At 32.5% G+C, this 22,565-nt stretch overlaps 1 protein-coding gene across 1 annotated transcript; it reads right to left on the reverse strand.

The window, feature by feature from the left end:
* Positions 1 to 3,103: 3,103 nt before the first annotated feature.
* On the reverse strand, positions 3,104 to 15,868 carry LOC129217212 (out at first protein-like). Its single transcript, XM_054851481.1, has 4 exons — positions 15,490 to 15,868; positions 12,973 to 13,107; positions 5,438 to 5,621; positions 3,104 to 3,971 (listed from the first exon to the last, which is right to left on the reverse strand). Exons 1-4 carry the CDS (start codon positions 15,712 to 15,714, stop codon positions 3,697 to 3,699), a joined length of 819 nt encoding a protein of 272 aa, XP_054707456.1. The 5' UTR covers positions 15,715 to 15,868; the 3' UTR covers positions 3,104 to 3,696.
* Between the last annotated feature and the right edge of the window lie 6,697 nt (positions 15,869 to 22,565).

A 22,565-nucleotide genomic window follows, 5' to 3' on the forward strand; every position in this document is an offset into this window, starting at 1 on the left:
AATGTATAAAAATACTGTTTTAACATGTAAACAATTTTAACATCAGAGGTTTCTTGAAAACGTGTAGATGTGTAACTCAAGGTGTTTAAAATGTAAAATTCAAAGTCAAATTATGGATTTCCAATATGATTAAAATGTGAGTAATAATAAAAATTATAAACACAATTGTAAGTAATAATAAAAATTATAACTTTAAAAAAAGTACACGAGTGGGAAGAATGCTAACATTCCAATAACCTAATTTAGAGAAAGATCACTTCTGCTATATGAACATATGCATCTTAGTGCCTTTCGACAGGCAAACTACAATGTTTCCCTGACAAGATCAAGATTCTATACAAAATCTAAAAATATGATGCAGAAAACATGCATACTGGATAAGAAAACATTTGTACTCTGTAATTTTCTTAACAAAGTAACAAAAAACTTTATGATAATTACTTGAAAATATGCAACAGAAGTTATGTTAAAAACTGATTCTCTAGCTTAATTTAAAATTGAGCATTATTTGAAAGAACTATACAGCATATGCAATGGTACATAAATGCAATGGTGATATTAATATGATTTTATTTTCTTAACTTTTGTTAATGCAAATAGAAAATGTGTTTCTTTGCAAGTTTAAAACCTCAATTTTAATTACAAGCTTTTCATATACATTTTTAATGTAAAAAAAAGAAAGAAAAAAACCACCCAATGAAAATTTTGAATGAATTGGAAAAAAAAAATATTTTTTGGATACACATTTTATCAAATATTTGTAGAGCTATATGAATTTTCGAACTTGAAACACACGTCATCTTAAAATATTGATTAGAAAAGAAAATGTGGGGGGGGGGGGGGAGAATGCTTTAAGTAGGCTTTTATTAGAGTTCCTTTCAAACCAATATATATATTAATCATTGAACAGATAAACAGGCTTGGTTGAATACAGTTAGTTACCTTAAACTTTAAAATAAATAAGAGCATAATAGCTGGGAATTTGATATTTCAATGCTACTGCAAAACACATTTATTGACAATAAAATGCCTCAGTATGTAAAAGCATAAATGATATTTAATTCACAAATTTTACTGCTTTATTTTGAATGTTGGAAAGAAAAAGAGTTTTTAATAATTTTATGAGCTATCTTATTCTTATTGAAAAGTCAAGGCAACAATTCCAAAGTAAAATTGTATCAAATGAATAAATTATTGCTTATGCCCATTTACATAAATTAAAAAATTACTGCTTTAGTATCAACTTGCATGGTAGACTTAATTTCTTCAAAAGTATTAAAACATTTCTAAAAAAGTCATAAAAATGCAAAAATAATAATGTAAAAATGAAACAAGTATTTTAAAAGCCTTCTTTGTTTCTCTTTTACTTTGTATTAAAATGGACAAAACATATTTGGCAAAGCAGATGGGGATACATCTCAAAATTAAAACGAGGATCTTGTTCATAGCTATAAGGCGAAATTTTCTCATTGTCCAAGTAGCAATAAAAAATAATGCTATTTCTCCAGTAAGCATTTCAAGATTTAGTTTATAAATTAATAAGTTTACTTGAAAAGCAGTAAATTAAATAAATTTCAAGTTCTTTAGCTGGAAGCTGGATTTAGCTAGTATTAGCTGGATTTTAAATTTAGTGCAAAAACCTAATCAAAACAATATTTAACAAAATATAACTATAAAATGTAAAAGCAAAAGGAAAGATAATCCAAATTAGTCTTCTTTGAAAATTGTGATTTTCTATGCACTTTATTATATGTTTTATTTAACAATATTAATATTTAAACACAGATTTAACATAAATAAGAGCATAATAGCTGGGAATTTGATATTTCAATGCTACTGCAAAACACATTTATTGACAATAAAATGCCTCAGTATGTAAAAGCATAAATGATATTTAATTCACAAATTTTACTGCTTTATTTTGAATGTTGGAAAGAAAAAGAGTTTTTAATAATTTTATGAGCTATCTTATTCTTATTGAAAAGTCAAGGCAACAATTCCAAAGTAAAATTGTATCAAATGAATAAATTATTGCTTATGCCCATTTACATAAATTAAAAAATTACTGCTTTAGTATCAACTTGCATGGTAGACTTAATTTCTTCAAAAGTATTAAAACATTTCTAAAAAAGTCATAAAAATGCAAAAATAATAATGTAAAAATGAAACAAGTATTTTAAAAGCCTTCTTTGTTTCTCTTTTACTTTGTATTAAAATGGACAAAACATATTTGGCAAAGCAGATGGGGATACATCTCAAAATTAAAACGAGGATCTTGTTCATAGCTATAAGGCGAAATTTTCTCATTGTCCAAGTAGCAATAAAAAATAATGCTATTTCTCCAGTAAGCATTTCAAGATTTAGTTTATAAATTAATAAGTTTACTTGAAAAGCAGTAAATTAAATAAATTTCAAGTTCTTTAGCTGGAAGCTGGATTTAGCTAGTATTAGCTGGATTTTAAATTTAGTGCAAAAACCTAATCAAAACAATATTTAACAAAATATAACTATAAAATGTAAAAGCAAAAGGAAAGATAATCCAAATTAGTCTTCTTTGAAAATTGTGATTTTCTATGCACTTTATTATATGTTTTATTTAACAATATTAATATTTAAACACAGATTTAACATAAAGCAGAAAGCCAACATTGTAGGTTACTAAACTTAAAAAACATTGGATATATTTTTACTCTTTTGTCATCATAACTTACAACCTATTCTTAATTTTCAAAAACAATAATAAATAAATAAATAAATAAAATAACAAATTAAAAAACATGGCTTGTAATTTTGGTTGAATAGTCTCATAAACACAAAGGAAAGTAAATAATAAAAACAATAATAATACAGAAAATAGAACAAAATAAAATTCTTAAAAATTCTTTCCATAATTACATCTGGTAATTAAAAAAGCAGTCAACAAGAAAGACATTTACAGAAAGAACCTACAATTTTGTAAGTTTCCATTTTTGAATTAACAGTTTCAGATTCATTTTGTCTCAATAAAATACTTATGCATTAAATAGCATGAATATTTTGGCCTATAAAGTTAACACATGTATCAAATGTAGATTTTAAAACATTTTAAAATTAAATTTTGCATTTAATATTTCACTTAACTAACAGTTTAAAACAACAAATAAACTACAGTTGCAAAGGAAAACAATTATTTAATAAAATAGATTGTATGTATCATGTTACTCAGGTATTTAATTACCAAAAAAGCATTTCTTAACATATTCAGAAAATATAGTTAATCTAACATTTTAATATAAACACAAAATTCTACATTCTAAAGTTGATATGTTATTTAAGATGCCGCAAATAAAGATTCATCCAGAAACACACGGAGCTTGTATCAGATTTGCAGTAACAATTTTAAAATGAGAAAATACGTTCTTCATTTTAAGTTAAAAATTAATTGAAATTTAACTGGTGCAATTATAAATTTTGATAACCTAAAGAAAAGTTTACTTGCAGAAAAAAAGCCTCCCAAGGGAAAGTAAAATTTCAAATAAAGACAATATACAATTTTGCGCTTATGAATATAAAAATAACATTTTTTAACATGTAATTTAATAAGAGTGAGAAAATCATCAATAACACAAAGAATACTTATAATAAAATCTGCAATGCAATATACTTCAAAAATTTGAAAAAGGTAATGAGATGATTATGTGTAAAACTGATATTAGTTCATTCATCCCACAAGCATTGCTGTTTCTGCTGAACAAAAAATTCAAATGCACGACATTTACGGCATGTTTTTATTCCACAACGATAACTGATGGCTTTACCAGAAGAGTCCTTACCACGGCAATACTTCAATCCACATGGATACCACCCAACACAGATTTCAAGGCGACATTGACAAGGTTGCCACAGGTTGCTGTTTTCATTACAACGGACGGGCTTAGGAGGGGGAAATCGTTTTACAGATGAAGTCAAGGTAACTATGTCTCTACTTAAAGCTGCAAAAGTAAAATAAAAAATCAGTTTTTCCCGATAGATACCTATGCACATAATGTAAATATATATAATGTTTATGTTAGAATCAAAGCACATAACCATATATACCATACAGCAAATCCCAATTTAATCTGCAAGACATAAGTCCACGATAAGGTAGCGTGCGGAAGTAAGTCCACTCTATATACATGCACAGTTTGAAGATATTTTTTGGCAAAAGCCTTTATTTTTGTTCTTAGGCTGGGCGATATACTGTCATATATCGATATATATCTACTAATTTCAATCCGTCCAATATCTCGTTTGAAAAGAAAATACAGGACTTAATTACGGAAAAATTAAAATACTGACTTAAAAATACATAATCTTTCATAGCTCTGTGTGATGGGTGAGTGTTTGAAATTTCAAGATATTTTATGCATTCTTCAACAGATATTTAATTTTTAATTATAGTAAAAGGGAAAATTCACAAGGTTGCCAAAGGTAAATGTGGGGGGGGGGGTGTCAGTTTGGTCTCCGGATCCCCTCCCCCTATAAAGTTTTCAAAATTTATACTACTACCATTTAGAGCGAGGTCCTTTCAAGGACCCCGCTCTCTTTCTGACAAAGCTGACATGGCCTCTTGTGGGTCCATAAAAGTGAACGTGTATTGGTTGTGAAAGCATTCTAATGCAACAAGTAAAAAATTAACCAATTGAGGTATCAATAAGATTCATAGTTCAAATAAAACATAAAACATTGATATTGCATTGAATAAAATGTTTAAGAAAAATACTGAACAAAATTATTTTTATTGAAAAAAAAAAAACGAATGAAATTTTTTTAATAAGAATACATATGTAGCACATTTATCTAACTAGAGGTTTGACTCGTTGTTTCCAAGTGTTTGTTCTAGTGTTTGACCAAGAATGCTCTCAGTTATAAAACAACAATTTTTTTTTTATTATTATTTAAACTTACCTTTATGTGTAATTCCTTCAAGCAGAAAAACTATTTGGATTGCATATATTTTTTAATGCTTAACCCTTTATATGTTCCCAGAAACACAGAGCTATTAAGAAATCCTACTTTTATTCATAAAAAAAAAATCAATTTTTCCATTTTTTCCAATTTTTCCATCACTTCAAAATGTCCGGAAATTTTACATCTCTAGCTCTTTTTTAACTTTTTTCCAATTTGTTCTCATGTTCCTTGGTTACATTAAACGGATTTTTGGTCCTAATAAGCGAATAATATTAGGCTTGTGTAATGGGATTAGTTTTAGTTCTTTAAGATTTGGTCTGAATAAGCGGCTGGTCCGATTAACCTGTGGTCCAATTAAGCGGATTCCGCTGTATATACACGGTAACATCACATTCAAGGGCAGGTATGAAGGATTATAGAATTCTTAAATTCAATGATACTGCAACAATGTCAATACTAAAGAAAGTCTTAAATTAATTAGAAATGAAATTGTTTTCAAACAAACCTTTAGGACTTGCCCAGGCTCGCAAGTCGATTTCCCTGGCATAAGCAGAATGAACAGCTTCATCACATAGGTATGGAAGATGTGGAGAAATAACGGAAGACTTTTCAAGTTCAATGCTGAGATCCATCTCAAGGATTTCTTTGCCTCTATCCTCTTCAGGTTGCCGCACTGCTCCAGGATTACGCTGAAATAATTTATTTTTTAGACTAACCAAATACAAAAGAGTAATAAGTGGTAAGTTACGTGGAATGTAATCTTTCAGATACAGAACATTTGAAACAGAGCTCTAAAGGTTAGTTTCCTTAGCAAGTGGAAGAGAGCAACCTAATATAAAGCAACATATAATGTCAGAGACTAAAGTACATGGTTCATACACAAAAAATTGAAATTTTTTTCAAAGAGTGGTCAGGACTTTTCAAGGATAACAATGAACTTTTTCAAATACCAGTTAGGTATATTTGAAAGCATAAACTTTGCTACAATATTGGAATAATAAGGGCTGATTTGGTTTCAGTTCATAGACAAGCAATAGACAAAATGTTTCACACTGTGAAAGCTTTAAATTCAACCTTTAATAATTTGGATGATACAGATCAGTTTGACTACCACTAATTTATCATAACGATAAATGTGTAATATTTTGAAATAAACTGCTGATGTAGTACAATTAGTAATTCAAAAAATAAAAATTTTACTGGGATAGTGGTTTAAGAAACTTACAATGAAACATTTTCCCAATGCTTGCTTCTTTTTCTGCCATTTCAACATTTTCAATCATAAGGGATTAAAGAATGGATATAATTAAACCTGCAGATTCAGCACAAAAAGATGATGTTTGCTGCTTTAATTATTTACTAACTTATGGGCAATTCCACGAAAAAGTGGACATGAGGGTTAAAATTTAAAAATTGTTTTATTGCTACAAGTAATGTATCAAATTAAAGCTGATAACATGAGGTTTATGAAATTATAAATAAATTTTCATAAAAATAACATCCTTATTACTTTTTTTAGCCTAAAGTTAATGTAATATAAAAACTTGTATTTAGGAAAAACATAGTATTTTCATTTGCCCAGGATTAGTATTTAAAACAGGAAAATTTTGTATGTGTGTGTGTATATTACTATTTGTAACATTTGTCTACAAAGGTCAATATTCAGAAAATTTCTAAGTGGCCGTAAACTTTGCCCAAAATTATGGCACAGGTTCTTAGGATGCAATTTCAAGTCTCATTAACCAATTATCATATTTACAAGTTGTGCATGGTTAAAAGGTAATACAATTTGCTCCCTTATGGAAGCAAGTTACTGCATCATGACAAATATGCTCCATGGGACGTTCTAAAATGCAAGAATAACTGATCTGAAAATGGAATTGCCTTTAACAATGAAAAGTGAAAAAATGTTCTGATTGCTGTGAAGCTTTAATCAAAAATAATGTATAACAAACAAACTAGTGCTTTTTTCTAAGAGGGGATTTTCAACTGACATTAGATAAGAATATTTTTACCATTTTGTATAGAACGCACACTGTGTACTCATATTTGTGGGGGGATAAATGAAGTCAACATTGTCAAAATGAGCTAAGTCAAATCAAACTGCTTTTCATTTATTTAATTGTGCAGTGAAGATGACAAGAATTGATCTGTAGTGTATATTGAAGCAAACACTGTAGTCTGAGTGAATATCTTCTGCAAGTTAGAATTAATGAAGAAATGAAGTTCAGAGAAGTGACAACTTTTGGGAAAGCAGCTCTGATAATGTTTTAACTGAACAGACTGCAAAGGTTTCCTTGTAAAATATAGCTATCATTGTGCAACTCAAATGCTATATCTTACTCCCAGTCAGATTATATTAACACCTGATATAGCTTTTATTTTTCTTTGTAACCACTCAAGGAAATGTTGTACAAAGTACTACATTATCAGTATTATGTTACTGTTTTACTTATTAACTTTAAAAAGAAAAAATAAGTAAATACAAATACAAAAGTGACAACCAGCAACAAGCTCTGGGCCCAGCTAGGCGGGTTCCTAGTCAATTTACAATCCCCAATGAAGATCAATGACCCTCTTAAAACTATCTACTCCCTTACTCATTACCACCTCTTCCGGTAAGCTGTTCCAAGGTTCCACTACCCTGCTAAAATAATTTTTCCTAATATCCATGTTGCCTGAGATTTAAATAGCTTAAAACAATGACCCTTTGTCCTGTTTTCAGTGCTAAACTTTAGCCACATAACATCTTTCACTTTAATAAATTTAAACAACTAAATCATGTCCCCTCGGTCTCTTCTTTGCTCAAGACTGTACATTTTTAGCATTCTAAGCCTGGAATCATAGTCTAAAGGAGAAAGTCCATTTATTAGCCTTGTAGCCCGTCTTTGAACCCTTTCCAATACATTAATATTTTTCTTAAGATAAAGAGACCAAAACTGAACAGCATACTCCAAATGAGGTCTTATCAAACTTCTATATAAGGGCAGAAGAACTTCTTTAGATTTGTTTGAAATAGATCTATTGATAAATCCAAGCATCTTATTGGCTTTGTTACTAGCTATGCAGCACTGATGATTGAACTTTAAATCCTGGCTTATTAAGACGCCCAGATCAGTAACCTTTTCTGCCTGACTAATGACTGAACCTTACAAATAATAACTTGTACACTTATTTCCATGTCCTAAATGTAGCACTTGACATTTCCCAACATTAACAGCCAGACACATTTATCAGATCACTCTGTAATCCTCTTGCAGCCGATATGCTTGGTCTTCATTTTCTACAATCCCCATAACTTTCAACATCATCAGCAAAACAATTCATGTTCCCAGGATTTTTTTATGAAGAGCGTTCATAAAAACAATGAACAAAACAGGCCTTAACACTGATCCCTGAGGAACCCCACTTAAAACTTAACTCCATTTAGAAAAATTTCTCCTTACAATTATCATTTATTTCCTTCCTGTCAGCCAGTTTTGACCCAAACCAATGACCCAAATGAAAAATTTCCCTCCTATTCCTATATCAGATAATTTGCTAAGTAGAGCAACATAAGGTACCTTATTGAAAGCTTTTTGAAAATCAATGTAAACAACATCTACAGGCTTCTTATTGTCTAAAGCCATGGTAACTTTGTCATAGAAATGTAATAAAATAGTGGCACAAGATTTTTACCTTTCCTGAAACCGTACTAAAAATTTGTCAATAGATTATTAGTCTCTAAAAAATTTATTACCTTAATTTTTATCAATGTTTCAAAAATTTTGCAAACCACTGAAGTTAGACTCACAGGTCTATAATTTCCCGCACAAAAATATGAAAATAATGGTTGACCCTGTTGATTTTTCCCCATAAAAAATGATATCTAAAAAAAAGAAATTGTTTGTAATTGCCGAAAAAAAGTTACACTTGACTTTGACCTAATTTTGTCAGCGGCCATTAACGAAGCACTAAACTAAATGTACACCCAGTACTAGCTTTTTTTCTTATAAAATGAAATTTATATTCATTATTGTCAAGTATGTCATCTGTACTGAACACTATTATTTTAGAAATTGCTCATCCAAGTATAGGATTTGCACAGTGTCACACCCGTCACAAATTTTGTCGCAAAAAAAAAACACAACACAAAAAAAAATCCTGTTTAGAAAAAAAAATTAAATTTACCATAAATATTATGTGTTAAGTTTTATTTGAATGTCGTTTATTAATTAGGAAAAAAATGCTATTAAACATTAAAATATTCACAGAAATTTCTAGAAATGTGAGTGCAGGTGAAAATTCATGTCTTGCAAACGTCACACCTGTCACTAGATTTTAAAAATTTCTTTAAAAAGAATCAAAAAGTCCTGCAGTTTTGCTTCAACTCAATTATTCAAGCAAATGCACAGTTAAACATGATTAAAATACTTGGTTAGTATTTGTTATTTGTTTTAGTGTTCAAAATGTTGGTTTAACCAGTAAAAATAGTGTCTGAGTGTCACACCCATCACAATGGAATTGTCCTTATATTAAGTTATTAAACAATAAATAGGCTGTGAAAATGAAGAATACAATATAAAAGAAGATATAAGGTATTAAATGCAGGGGCAAAATTCCCAGTACCTATCCTGGGAGGAGGTTCTGCACTTTGAGAAAAAAAAACTTTTTTTTTTCAGAGAAGCTCACATTCGATCCATAAGCACAAATCAAAAGAATTGTGCTATATAAGGACAGTAAAAGAATTAGTAACATTCAAAGATATAAAGGAACCTGAAGTTCTCCCCCAGAAATTTTTCAAAATTGAGGTTCTAAAACCGCAACTTTAGACGATTTTAGGCAATGTTCTTCCTTCCATAGATTTTGTCTGTAAGAAAGCTTTTGAACATAGTTTACATTACTTTTAAAACTGTTTGCTGCTCTGCCTTATTACATTTTTTTGGATGTCTTTTCTTTCATAAACTCATCTCTTTTGCATTGAAAGAGGGGTTCCTTGTAACCCCGAAACACATGTACTAGGGCGTCTCAAAAAAAAAAAAAGTCAATTTTTCAAGTTGCACACCCTCTTATATTTTTCTTTTTAGGTCAAAACAAAAGTTGTGAAAAAAGTTTCATACAATTTGAACGGGCAACCTAAGGCGACTTGCGCTTGAAAGTGAAAAACCAGCCCTGTGTACTAGGCAGACTGCAAAAAAAATTTTTTTAGAAAATCGAAATTTCATGTTGATAAAACGTTGCCCCTAAACCCTCACATGTACTATCAAATAATTTATCCAAATTGAACAATATTTAAGTGTCCAGCAGGGGGCATAAAATTTAATATTTTCTTGAAAAACTTGATAGTTTTTATTTATTTTTAAAAAAATTACAGATACATTTAAATAAAATATCAAGTTTAAAAATTATTATTGAACACATTTTCAAATGAATAATTAAAAAATATATATTTAACATGCAAAAGTTAACTTAAAATGGAAAAAATCCATATTTTGAGTACTATGTGGGGAGACTAAAATATTGCAAGTGAAAAAAAAAATTCCTATTTAACCCACGTTAATTATCGACTTTACCATTAAAATTTTTCAGCTTGATAACTTCTTAAAATTTACATTTACATTTACTTTATATTTTTAAAAAAGTGGATAGAAAAAAAATCAATTTTTTGAACAAAATTATAAATTTTAGGCCTTCTGATGGACACCTAAATATTTTTTGATTTGGACAAATATTTTTGTGATACATGTGAGGCTATAGGGGCAACGCTTTACCAACATGAAATTTCTTACTTGCAAAAAAAAAAAAAAAATCGATTTGGCTTAGTACACAATGCTGGTTCACACTTTCAGGTGCAGGTCAGCACAGGTTACCTTCATTCAAATTATATGAAACTTTTTATACAAATGTTTTGACCTAAAAGGAAAAATATAAGAGGTTGTGCAACTTGAAAAATTGACCTTCTTTTTTTGGGACATCCTAACATGTATACCATTCATTGGAAATTTGATATTTTAACGTTGTAACATTTTCTTTTATTTTTTTGCAATAAGGTATTTCTTTATTGCTTAAGCAGATGTTATCTAAAAAAACAAACAGTAAAAAATTAAAAAATAAGAAGCAAATAATCAGAAAAAAAGAAAATCAACAAAAAGAACAAATAAGTCTTAGTGTGCAGAATATGCAAAAAGAGAAAATAGAGCTGTCTAGAAGAACCAACAACCTTTCAGAAGATGATTAAAATGATCTCCAAAATTTGTTACCTTACAGGCCTACAACGTCATAAGTTTCAACTACAGACTTTCTTTATTTTAGTGGTAGTAATTTGTAAAATCACTTAGGGTCTTCAAAAACTGACAATTATGTTTAAGATGCAACATAATTTTTGTTTAAAAAAAGGAGTGACAAAAATGAAAATTTTAAATTACTTGAAGTTAACAGAATTACAGATGGATCAGGCTTTGGATCATTTCTTACGATCAAATTCCTCATTTGATCGTTGTAATAATACAACACTGGAAACAAAAATGATGAATTTTCCTTCATCTGCAAATAAGACATTATTCCAAAACGTTTCGGACTTTTTTGTCATGGAAAGTCTTAAGCTTTCTGCTTTTCATACTAACAAAACATTTTCTGCAGGAAAGGAACTCGGCAAACAGTTTCAAGAGAAATTTAAATTTAAATTTTTTCATTAAATTCAACAGAAATGTTTATAACACTCAAATGTAGATTTTTCAAAAAATTTCTAATCACGTTTTTTCCTTTGCCAGTTGGCCCTATTTTACCTTGTTTTTAAACTGTTTTTTTTCTTTAAAGCATTTTATCACACACTGAATAATAGATTGGTATAAATTAACTAATTTAGTGATATATTGAACCAATTTACCACTACTATGCTGAAAAAAATTAAATAGTGTTTGTTGTTCTTTACAAATACGAACAATTTAAGAACCATAAGTAGAATTACTACGGAGTAAATAAACAAAACAGTGAAATGATTTTTAAGTGTCAGCACAATGCAAAAATAAATAAAATGCCATATGATAATTTTAATCATGAATGTATCCCAAAATATTTCAGTGTAAGATAACTTTTGTGGTTTTATGTAAAATGGCATAGAGATGATGTGAAAAAATACTGGGCTTCATATTTGAATGAAGTTTCTGCATTATTTTAGTTTCACTACAAAATTTTAACGTGTACAAACACTTTTGGGAGCCACTATATAAATACAGTCGAACCTCGTTATCACGACACCTTTGGGACTGTCATTAAAGTGTCGTCATAGCCGGAGCGACGTCATAACCGGAATATTTAATAATTCATAATTAAACATTAGTTAACATGAAAATTAGATTTAATGAAAAAAATAGTAGTATCTATATATACATTTTAAATTAGATTTAACTAATGTAAATTTGAATTATTGGTAGATATAACAAAAATATTTTTTTCTTAAAAAAATCTTCACTTATTATTATTTTTTTTTGTGTAACTAAAAACTTTTCTAACTAAATAACTTTTCAATAACATTTTTAACACTCCTCTTTCCCACGAAAGTATCAGCAAGAAAGAAACTAATTCAAGACTCTCCACCTGCTTTGAATTCCTTTCTATTGTCCCTCTTGTCAAAGTATGAAACCTGTACCTTTCAGAACTTATCTACTCGCACCCCACCATTCTTGAGGTGTCATGCCTGGTCAAACCTCTTGCAGAGTCCGAAGTTCCTACAACAAACATTTCCTGATGTTTTCATTATTTTACAGAAAATTTAACAATTACAAAGAAATATTTGATCCAGTCGGCGCTGTTCTAAGTGTCGTCGTAACCGGAGGTGCACCAAAAAGACTGTCGTAAAATCCGGAGCTACTTAACGTTAAAATTATGTGGCATAGGTTCGGGACTTTGAAAAAGTGACGTGACATCCGGAGTGTCGTGAAATCCGGGTGTCGCGATAACGAGGTTTGACTGTATACCTACTGACCAAGCAACAGAGATAACAAAAGTTATGTACTACATATTAAAGTATCTCAAAAAGTAAAATTTCAGCAAAAATATTACCTGTCTGAGTTTTGACATGGCATCTGCTGATATAAAATCATTTTTACTCAATTGTGTTGCAAAACACAGAACTTGGTACTGACTCTGACCTCTTTCTTCTTCCCCAAGAACTAGTACACGGAAAATCTGCACTTCCTACAATAGTAATTAATTCAAATTCATTAAACTTTTACCAGCACACAACAATAAGTTATAAACTTATTGTTAAAAACTTATTGTTATTTAAGTTAAAATGCCTCTTAGGCTACTTAGAAGAAGTCAAGGAAATTGGGAATAGTCGCATACTCAGTGAGAAAATTTTAAGCTCTGAAATATGCAATTTTAGGCTATCTTTGGCAACACAATTGCATGCGTATTCTAACGCAGTTGTAGGCATTAGGGGAGAGAGGGTCGCTGAGGTTTTTTACTGAAATGTTTTTTAAATTGAAATCAATTTTAAGGATATCATTGGTGGTTTGGTTGAAAGGAGAAGGTTCGGGTTCTTTCTTTGGAAATTTTTTGGCACCGAAGTCTGAAAAACGCAATTCTAGGCTGTCTTTGGTGACGTTGAGAGGTTCCCTAATGGCTTCAAAAATGTTGTGAAGCCAAGAGTTCTCTCCTGAAAAATTTCTGTAATTGAAGTCCGACTTTGGGCTTTGTTTTATAATGTTAGGAGGAAGAGGGGACAGAGGGAGGTTTCCCTCTAAAAATCATTCCTAAAGCTGAAGTTCATTTTACACTATCTGTTCGAATGAAGGGTTAGCGAGCTCTCCTACTCACGCAAATTTCTAAGAAAGAAAATTTTGGGCTATCTTTGGTGACGTTAGGTGAGAGGGGGAGGACGACTAAGATATCTGTCTTGGAAAAATTCCAAAATTGAAGTCTTACGTATTTTAGGCTATATTTGATCACTTTAGGAAATCAAGGACATTCAGGGTTCAAATGCTGTTTTTACAAATTGATATGGAAGTATCGAAGCTTTAAAAACGCAATTTTAAGCTAGATGTTGAGACTTTAGAAGAGAGGGTGGGAGTTCTCTCCAGGAAAGTTTTCAGAATTAAAGGCCTAAATATATACTTTTTGGCTGTGTTTGCTACGTTAGAGGGAAACGGTAGGGTTGGGAGGCTCTGCCCAGAAATTTTCCAACATTGAAGTCTAAAAACGTGCTTCTAAATTACCTTTGGTGATATCAGGAAAGAGGATAAGATATTAAAGCGCTCCTCCTCCAAAAACGTTTTCGCACTGTTCAACTACAGATTGGGGCTGGGACAGGTTCCCAACCGGAATCATTTGAAACTGTACACTTTAAAACGCATTTAAACTATGTTTGAATAAGCTGAGTGTCCAACCCAAATGTTGAAAAAAGAAATTCGTTTACTTTCCATAAGGAATAGATTAACATGTGATCCAAAATTATCGGATAGATTATAAACTCTCAAAAGCGAGAAAATGGAAATCTCTTATACTTCGTTTGAAGAGAACTCTTGTACAGAGTGGGAAATCAAAGCAAACTCTGAAACATATAAAGTGTGATGCGCAATAAATTGGTTTGTGTAACATTTTACACCTTGCCCTCTTTTTCTTGTTCTTGTCACGATTTTCCTGCAGTAAAAAAAAAAAGGGAAATTTTGTTTCACGAGTAGGTTTTCAAGAAACTCTAAACTTAAAATCTTGTATTAGCTTTTTTTTGTAACAAAAATTGGAAAAGTTCATTGTTTCCGTCTTCTTGAAGAACCTCTAAAGTCTAAATAACAGATTTTTTTAAAATTACTATGCACTTTTCATAATGCACTCAAAAAGACAAAATACCTTTTCTGGGTCAGAATGGAATATTTAAGTTTTCCTTTAGTTTTCAGTTATTCCAAAAAATGACACCGCAAAAGAAGAAAAGAGTGGCTTAGGTCAGGTAGAGAATTTCTTCTTATTATCGAGCTTTCAATCATAAATTTGGATGTTGAAACATGCAAATTTTTCTGGGAAAATTTGGTTGGAAATGACTTGAGCCGCACTTTTCTTCATTTGTGGTGTCACTTTCTTGAAATAATTGAAAACTACAGGAATACTTAAATTATCCTTTATGCCCCAGAAAAGTTATTTTGTCCTTTTGAGTGCTTTAGGAAAGGATTTTCTTGCCTGCAGTTATAGATTAAAACCATAATTTCCTTATTTGGAAAAAAATTTAATTTTTCCACGTCAAGAGGGCCAATTTGCCGCCCCTAGAAAAATGCCGCCCGGGGCGGACCGCCCCCCCCCCTTAGCTACGCCACTGTATAAAAGACACATGTTTGAGCTTAAAATAATGAGTTTAATTGAGCTTTCATATCCTTTTTGACACCAGGTAAGTTAAATAGCGACAGGAAACTGCGCAAACGGCCTATTCACCTTCAGAAAAGCAAAACATAGAAAATGAAAATTGCAATGAAATGCGCATTAAATATAATAGTACTAATAAAACAAAAACAAAATATTATCATTCGTTCAGTTGAACAATGTTTGTTCTCTTGAGGATGGATCCACTGAAAAAAAAAAAACATTTACCGATTTAAAGTCTAAGAACTGCGTTATAAGTGTCCCTTCCGGACGCTGAAATTCCAGTGTTATTGTATCATCACTTGTATTAGAAGTAATGGATTCCTGAACAATGTCACCGCCTTGATTTTTAACATTAATTACCAACTGGCAATCACAACAATTCAAATAAATAAGATGAAAAATCACTGCGTAGAGGATGGTAACGGTTTCAAAGAAATACAAATATAACATCGTGATAATCACACACAGTGTAAATATCTACTATAATTTGCGTAGTAAAATTCACAAAGCTTCATCGTGCTAGTAAACAAAGTAAGTAAAACTATTTTAATACTCAGCAAAGATGCTAAATAGCATCTATCGCTGCTGTCTCGTTAACCCGCAGCCATGTTTTGATCGCTTATGAATTCGACGGCGGACTTTAATAACAGCAAAATCCTGGCGATTTTTAGAGGGAAATTTACGGCTACCTTGACTTTTGGCGACGCAATGGTTTGACGCGTGAACAAACGGTAGATACACGAGGGGGCCCAAAGATTTAGGTGATTTTGAGGTATGTTTTAATGATTAATTTCAATTTATGTTTCACAAAAACACAAAATAACTCTTGAAGTTCTCTCCTATAGGCTTCGTAGTTCTCGGATACAGGACTGTTTTTCACGAATGAATTTTCTACTTGCTCTGGGGAGCAAGCAAGTTCCCTTTCGGTGGTGAGTTTGCCACTTCATGTTTTCGTTTCCTAGGTAAGGTGCCTTTTGTTTTTTCTTGCTTTCTCCTTTTTATGCATGCTTTCCCATCCTCATGGAGCCCCACAAGTACACTAAAGAAATACCAAATGCGGACATTGTAAAAACAGCATTTGAAAATGGCGTCACCTCGTTCCCCATATTTTTATCGGGTATCGACGCAGAAAAAATTCCTCGTAACAAACCAAAGCTTATCAAGGCTGAATTAATGGCCAAAATCAAACGCTCCAATGAGATAACTAGCATCAACTTCACCAGAACTGACAGCCTTTTGATTATCACTGATAGCTTTGAATGTGCTAAAGAAATCACATCAATAACGACCATACTTAATATAAAAGTCCAAGCCCATCTAATCATTGAAAACTAAACCTCACGCTTCCTCCTTAAGGACATCAATAACGACATAGGACTAACCGACCTGACATCTGAACTGGAACTAGAAAATGAAATTATCATATTGGAAGCTCGTCGCTTTCAGAAAAATACCCCTCAGGGGCAGATTCCGACAGAAATGATATTAATCACAATCATAGGGCACAAAGTGCCTGAGTATATCAAAGTGTTCATGATGAGAAAAAAAATATCTCTATTCATTGACAAGCCAAGACAATGCAGCAACTGTTTCTCTTTCTTCCATATCACCAGCAAATGCACAGAGGCAAGTAAGTGCATAAATTGCGGAGATAGACACAAAGAGATATGTACTTTCCCTCCAAAATGTATCAACTGCGAAAATGCACATCCAGCAAATTTCAATTTATGCCCAAAGAGGATAAAAGAAGCTGAAATCATGGCATTCAAATGCATCAATCACTTAAGTTTAAGTGAAGCTAGAAGAAGAATAAAAAGTAACAACACCACTTATGCTAAGATTACTGCTAAGGGCGAGGAAAATAAATTCGTAACCAAAGAGGTAATGGACAAACCCATTCAAGAAAGAATGGAAAAATTCGAATCCAAAATTAGAGCTGAATTCATCAGCCAAATTAGCCAGCTACAAACATCAATTGAAATGGTGATGAAAAACTGTATACTTCAAATAAACACCAACGTGGCGAAAATGCTACAAAATTTAGTTACCAACTCTGGTAATGAAAAAAAAATATCCTTTCAAAACATGGACTCCAAGATCGACTGGAACGCCTTTAAGAGGCAAAGAGGAGACACGGATTGTTTAGAAGACGAAAATCAGATGGATCATGAGGCTCTTGGGCCGGTCCCTGCTGTTTCTTCTTTTGTGGAATGTTAGTTTTCCCGGCCGCTTTCTGGTGCGCTTGTACTTTTCCTTTTTTCGTCCTCTTTTCCCTTTTGTTTTCCATGGCAGGTTGCTACTTCTTACAGTGGAATGCTAGAAGCGTCAATAACAAGCGCACCTGGCTGAACACGGATTTTTTTTTTTTTTTTTTTTTTTTTTTTTTGGGCGCTGATATTATCGCCATTCAAGAAACTTTTTTAAATAATCAAATTAATTTTAATCTAAAAGATAAGACAATCTTTCGTAAGGACAGGGGAAACCGTACTGGGGGCGGGCTCATTACGGCTGTCAGTACAAAATATTCTGCTAAAATTATCAACATCACCCTTCCTATCTCCAATGTTGAAGTACTTGGAATTGAAATTTTTTACAAAAAAAAAACTAAAAATTTTTAACATCTACTCTCCATCCGGCTCATGGAACAAAAAACTGGCTATCTACCTTTCAACAATATTTGACCCCTCCTTTTTTAATTATGGGGGACTTCAATATCCACCACACCTCTCTTGGCAGTGATAATGACTCCCGGGATGCTGAAACAGTAATCGACAGGATAAATAACAACAACATGGCTCTTTTAAACTGCAGTACTCCCACATACTATTCAAACAACAATAAACCTGCTATTCTGGACTTAACAATCACATCATTGAACCTTTACAATCATCTATCATACGAAGTAATTGCCGATACCTTTGACAGTGACCATCACCCTATCAAAATAAATATTCCGCATCTCGGGAGTCATTACCAAAACAGATGGAAAATAAACTGGAAGAATTTCAACTCTGATTTAAACAATTACCTTAATGATGCCAACAACATTAATATTAACGAATTTAATAATATCATAGAAAAAACCCTTTTTAAAAACAGCAAGAATTAAATTATAAAAACAAGCAGCAATAATCCCTGGTGGAACAGAGAATGCAGTTTTCTCCTGGGCCAAAAAAGAAAATATCATCGACTTTCAAGAAACTCTCTAAACCGTGATGCATGAGGAAAATATAAACAAATAGGGGCAAAACTAAGAAGATTATGTAATTGTTTAAGAAGAATTTATTGGAATAAGACCATTAACATGGCAAAGGAAAATCACAGCATATATAAAATTCTAAAGAGTCTTAATAACAGAACGTATGAAGACACAAAATCTCACTATATCCTAAATACGCCTGCAGGAGAGCTCCATTCACCTGTTGCCCAAGCGAATGCGTTCAGTAAATTTTTTATGCATCAGAAAATCAACGAATTTATTCCCCTAGACCTCAGTGGAAACTGTGACTTAGATGCTCCTTTCACTTTAAACGATCTAAAGGAAGCAATCAATAAAAACAGGAATTCTGCCCCCGGACCTGATAAAATATCTGCAAAAGCATTAAAAAATATTTCAACAAATAACCAGAATAAAATTCTGAATATAATTAACCATCTCTGGAATACCGGAGAGGTCCCAAACTCCTTTAAAAATGCATATATAGTTCCAATTCACAAAAAAGGGAAGAATAAAGAAGACATAAACTCGTACAGACCAATCTCACTCACATCTACTCTCGCTAAACTGTCGAACGCATGATCTTAACCAGGCTGACAAACCATAGTATTCAACAGAATCTTTTCCCTCCCAATCAATACGGCTTTATACCTTTTAGGGGCTGCGATGTAATTTTGGCAGAAATCCATCATGAGCTGTTCCAAGCAAGAAATGAAGGTCGGTTCACCTTCCTCGTCGCATTGGATCTTAAGGGAGCATATGATGCAGTTTGGCATGATGGTCTAATATGGAAATTGCTACAAAACGGAATACAAGGCAAAACTGCACAATGGATACATAACTTCATCAGTCACAGATCTGCCCAGGTCAGATGGAGAGATCATTTCTCATCAAATATAACATCACAAAGAGGAGTCCCCCAAGGCGCGGTATTGAGCCCGTTTCTTTTCCAAGTTTACATCAAAGATCTTTGCCTCCTACATCTTAAAAATGTAAAAATAATCACTTATGCTGATGATATTTTTATCTTAGGCTCAGGTGTGGACATTGACAACACACTCAATGACGTTCAAAATTCGCTAAATAAAGTATATTCCTGGTGTAAAACTTGGCACATGACGATTGTACCGGAGAAATGTGTGGCAGTTAATTTTTCAAGTAAAAGAAAGAAGACAGATCGTAATTTATCTATAAACCAAGACACCATCGAATGGAGGGAAGATATCAGAATATTAGGCATTTACTTCAATAATAACCTCACCTTCAAATCACATATAAACTACTTAGCCAAAAAAGTCTTTAAATATACTAACATTCTAAAAGTTGTCGCCTCGAACAGATGGGGAGCAAGAACAAAAGATCTTCTAAAAATTGCGAACAGCTGCATCAAGAGCAAGATTAATTTTGGCAGTCATATCTACTCATCATCTTCCCAGACAAATAAAAATAAAATTGAAATAATATACCATGCAGCTCTACGAGTAGCAACAGGTCTTCCAAAATTCACCCCAATCCCAATCCTGCTTAGAGAAGCAAATGAGACCTCCTGCAGCCAAACACACGATCTCAAATCTGAGATATTTTTTATCAGACAAGTTGCCTTGGACAAGCTCTCACCAATCAGGAAAACACTTCTTTCTTATGAAATCAAAAAAATCCCTACGAAATTAGAAAAAACTCCTTTAGGAATTCGGAAAAAAAATTTACTGACAGACCTAAACATCTATCCCAGCCAATGCATACCTATTTGTATTCCTTCAAATATTAATCCCAACAGAACTACAATTTCCCTCAAGTCCCTTCCTTTCCAAAAAGAAGATATTCCAAGGCAACTAATTAGCAAAGCTTTCGACGACTACTGTTCCACCCACTGGAAAGACTGCCATATTATAGCAACTGATGCATCAAAAACCCAATACTCTACAGCAATAGGGGTCCGCAATTAGAGTTCAAACGAAAATATAAAGGGAAAAATTTCAAACATGAACTCCATCTTCACTGCTGAAGGGCTCGCTCTATGGCTCACTATTGTTCATTTCGGAAACACAGGTCCAAAGATAGTATTCTGCTCCGACAGTCTGTCAGTCCTTTCTGCCCTCGAAAGAGCTAACAACAAGTCTCCCCACATCATCACGATGATTTCAAAAAGTATTGCCAATCACACTTCAACCGGTCATACACTCGAGTTCGTTTGGACCCCTGCCCACGTGGGAATCAAAGCAAACGAAACTGCGGACAGACTAGCTAACATGGGACACGGGGAAAATTTCATTCTCAACTGGATTGCCCCTGAAGACATAATACAGAACCTGAAACAAAAGTACAGAGATAAAGCTACAACTTCCTGGAACAGATCTAAATACTATATCGGATACAGCCATTTAAATGGTCAAGGAAACAGCAAACACAATTTAACAAAAAATCGATATGAAGATGTCCTGCTATCAAGAGCTCAGACCCGTACCACTCTCACGCAATTCAACCAGCACCGAATCAAACATAGTAACTCCCCTCTGTGCTTAACATGTAATACTCCTGATACAGTAGACCATGCCATTCTTGTCTGCAATAAATATAATAAGGAAAGAGACCAGGGCCTGATTAACGCACGGTCCGGCGGGTCCGCGGACCTGGGCACCACAAATTTAGGGGCACCAAAATGGCCTAGTCTAAATTCCCATACTTATTTTTTTCTGTAAAAAAAGCTTATTTTACCTTTTCTCAACTTTAAGGAAGAAGGGGCTCAAAATTTTTTAAAAATCAACTCAAAAACTCATAAAGTAAAAAAAATTTCGCGTAAAGAAGTCGTTGTTCCTTAGCACTGGAATTTCAGAAAAATTACTCGGATGACATAGATGAACATTTTCTAGAAGAATTAACACATTTTAAAATTTTCGCAAACGTAACCCTTCTCCTGGAGAATGTTTTAAAAGGATAAGATCACTAAACATTACACATACACCGAATATGGATTCACCCCTGCAGCTTCTTCTTACCTTGCCTATCAGCAGCTGTTCCAGTGAACGTTTCTTTTCAATTTTGAAAAGAATCAAAAATCATTTGAGAAGCAGCATTTCTCAGGATAAGTTACAGGTGTTTTCTGTATTGACCACTGAAAATTCTGTGACATCAAACATAGATTTCGATGATTTGATCGATACATTTGCCTCTGTTAAAGCCAGAAAGAAGTCTTCTTAAAGCTTGCTGTCAGAATTAGTAAGATTTTTTTTTTTTTTTTTTGCAGTTTTAAATTGTTTTTTTAACTCTTTTTCGCCTTAAGAGGCAACTGTGATTAGTTTGGTGACTATCAAGTGTTTAGTATTCAAATCCCAGGTTTCCTTTTTTAAATGTAGTAATGTTCCTTTAAAATGTAGTTTCTAGTATGAAACATTGACTTTAAAATTGTGCGGATTTTCTCATGGGGGAGGGGCACCAAATTCTACTCAGGACCTGGGCACCAGTTTGGCTTGATCGGGCCCTGAAAGAGACAGAATTCGCGCCTATATGGGATGTGTCCCCTTGTCCTTCTCTCTTGTTTTCTCGTCCGCTCATGCTTCTCGCCGCTTGATGTCCCTTCTCATTGATTTGCTCAAGGCTATTGATTCATAATTTCCTTTTCCTTTTGGTGTTCTCCTTCCTGGGCTTCCCCCTATGTGGGATTATGCTTTGTTTCCTTTTTGCATCTTTCTTGCCCTCAGCCTCTCGTTCTTTATTATTTTGTCGAATTTTCTGATTATTGAACCTTGTCCTTCCTTTTGTTTCAAATAGAAACAGAAATTTTTTTTGGAGTAATTGAGGTGAAGCCACTGTGTTAGAGTGAAGCATATACCTAAAAATAGAGGAGAAGAAGAAAAAGAAGAACTCTTGAAATTAGCAGTGTTGTAAGTTTTATTTGTTATTTCGACGAATATTTATTCAAAAACTGCCTCTAGTTAATGTATTACATAATGATTTCGCTCGATCTTGCATGTCATTAATGTGATTTGATGTCAATAACATGTTACAAAGTATTTAATATTGAGATGAAATGATTAATTTATGTACTTCTCTTTCTTCAAAGTGATCTCGTAATGGTTTGGCGCTC

The sequence above is a fragment of the Uloborus diversus genome, chromosome 2, assembly GCF_026930045.1.
Source record: "Uloborus diversus isolate 005 chromosome 2, Udiv.v.3.1, whole genome shotgun sequence".
Classification (NCBI taxonomy): Eukaryota; Metazoa; Arthropoda; class Arachnida; order Araneae; family Uloboridae; genus Uloborus; species Uloborus diversus.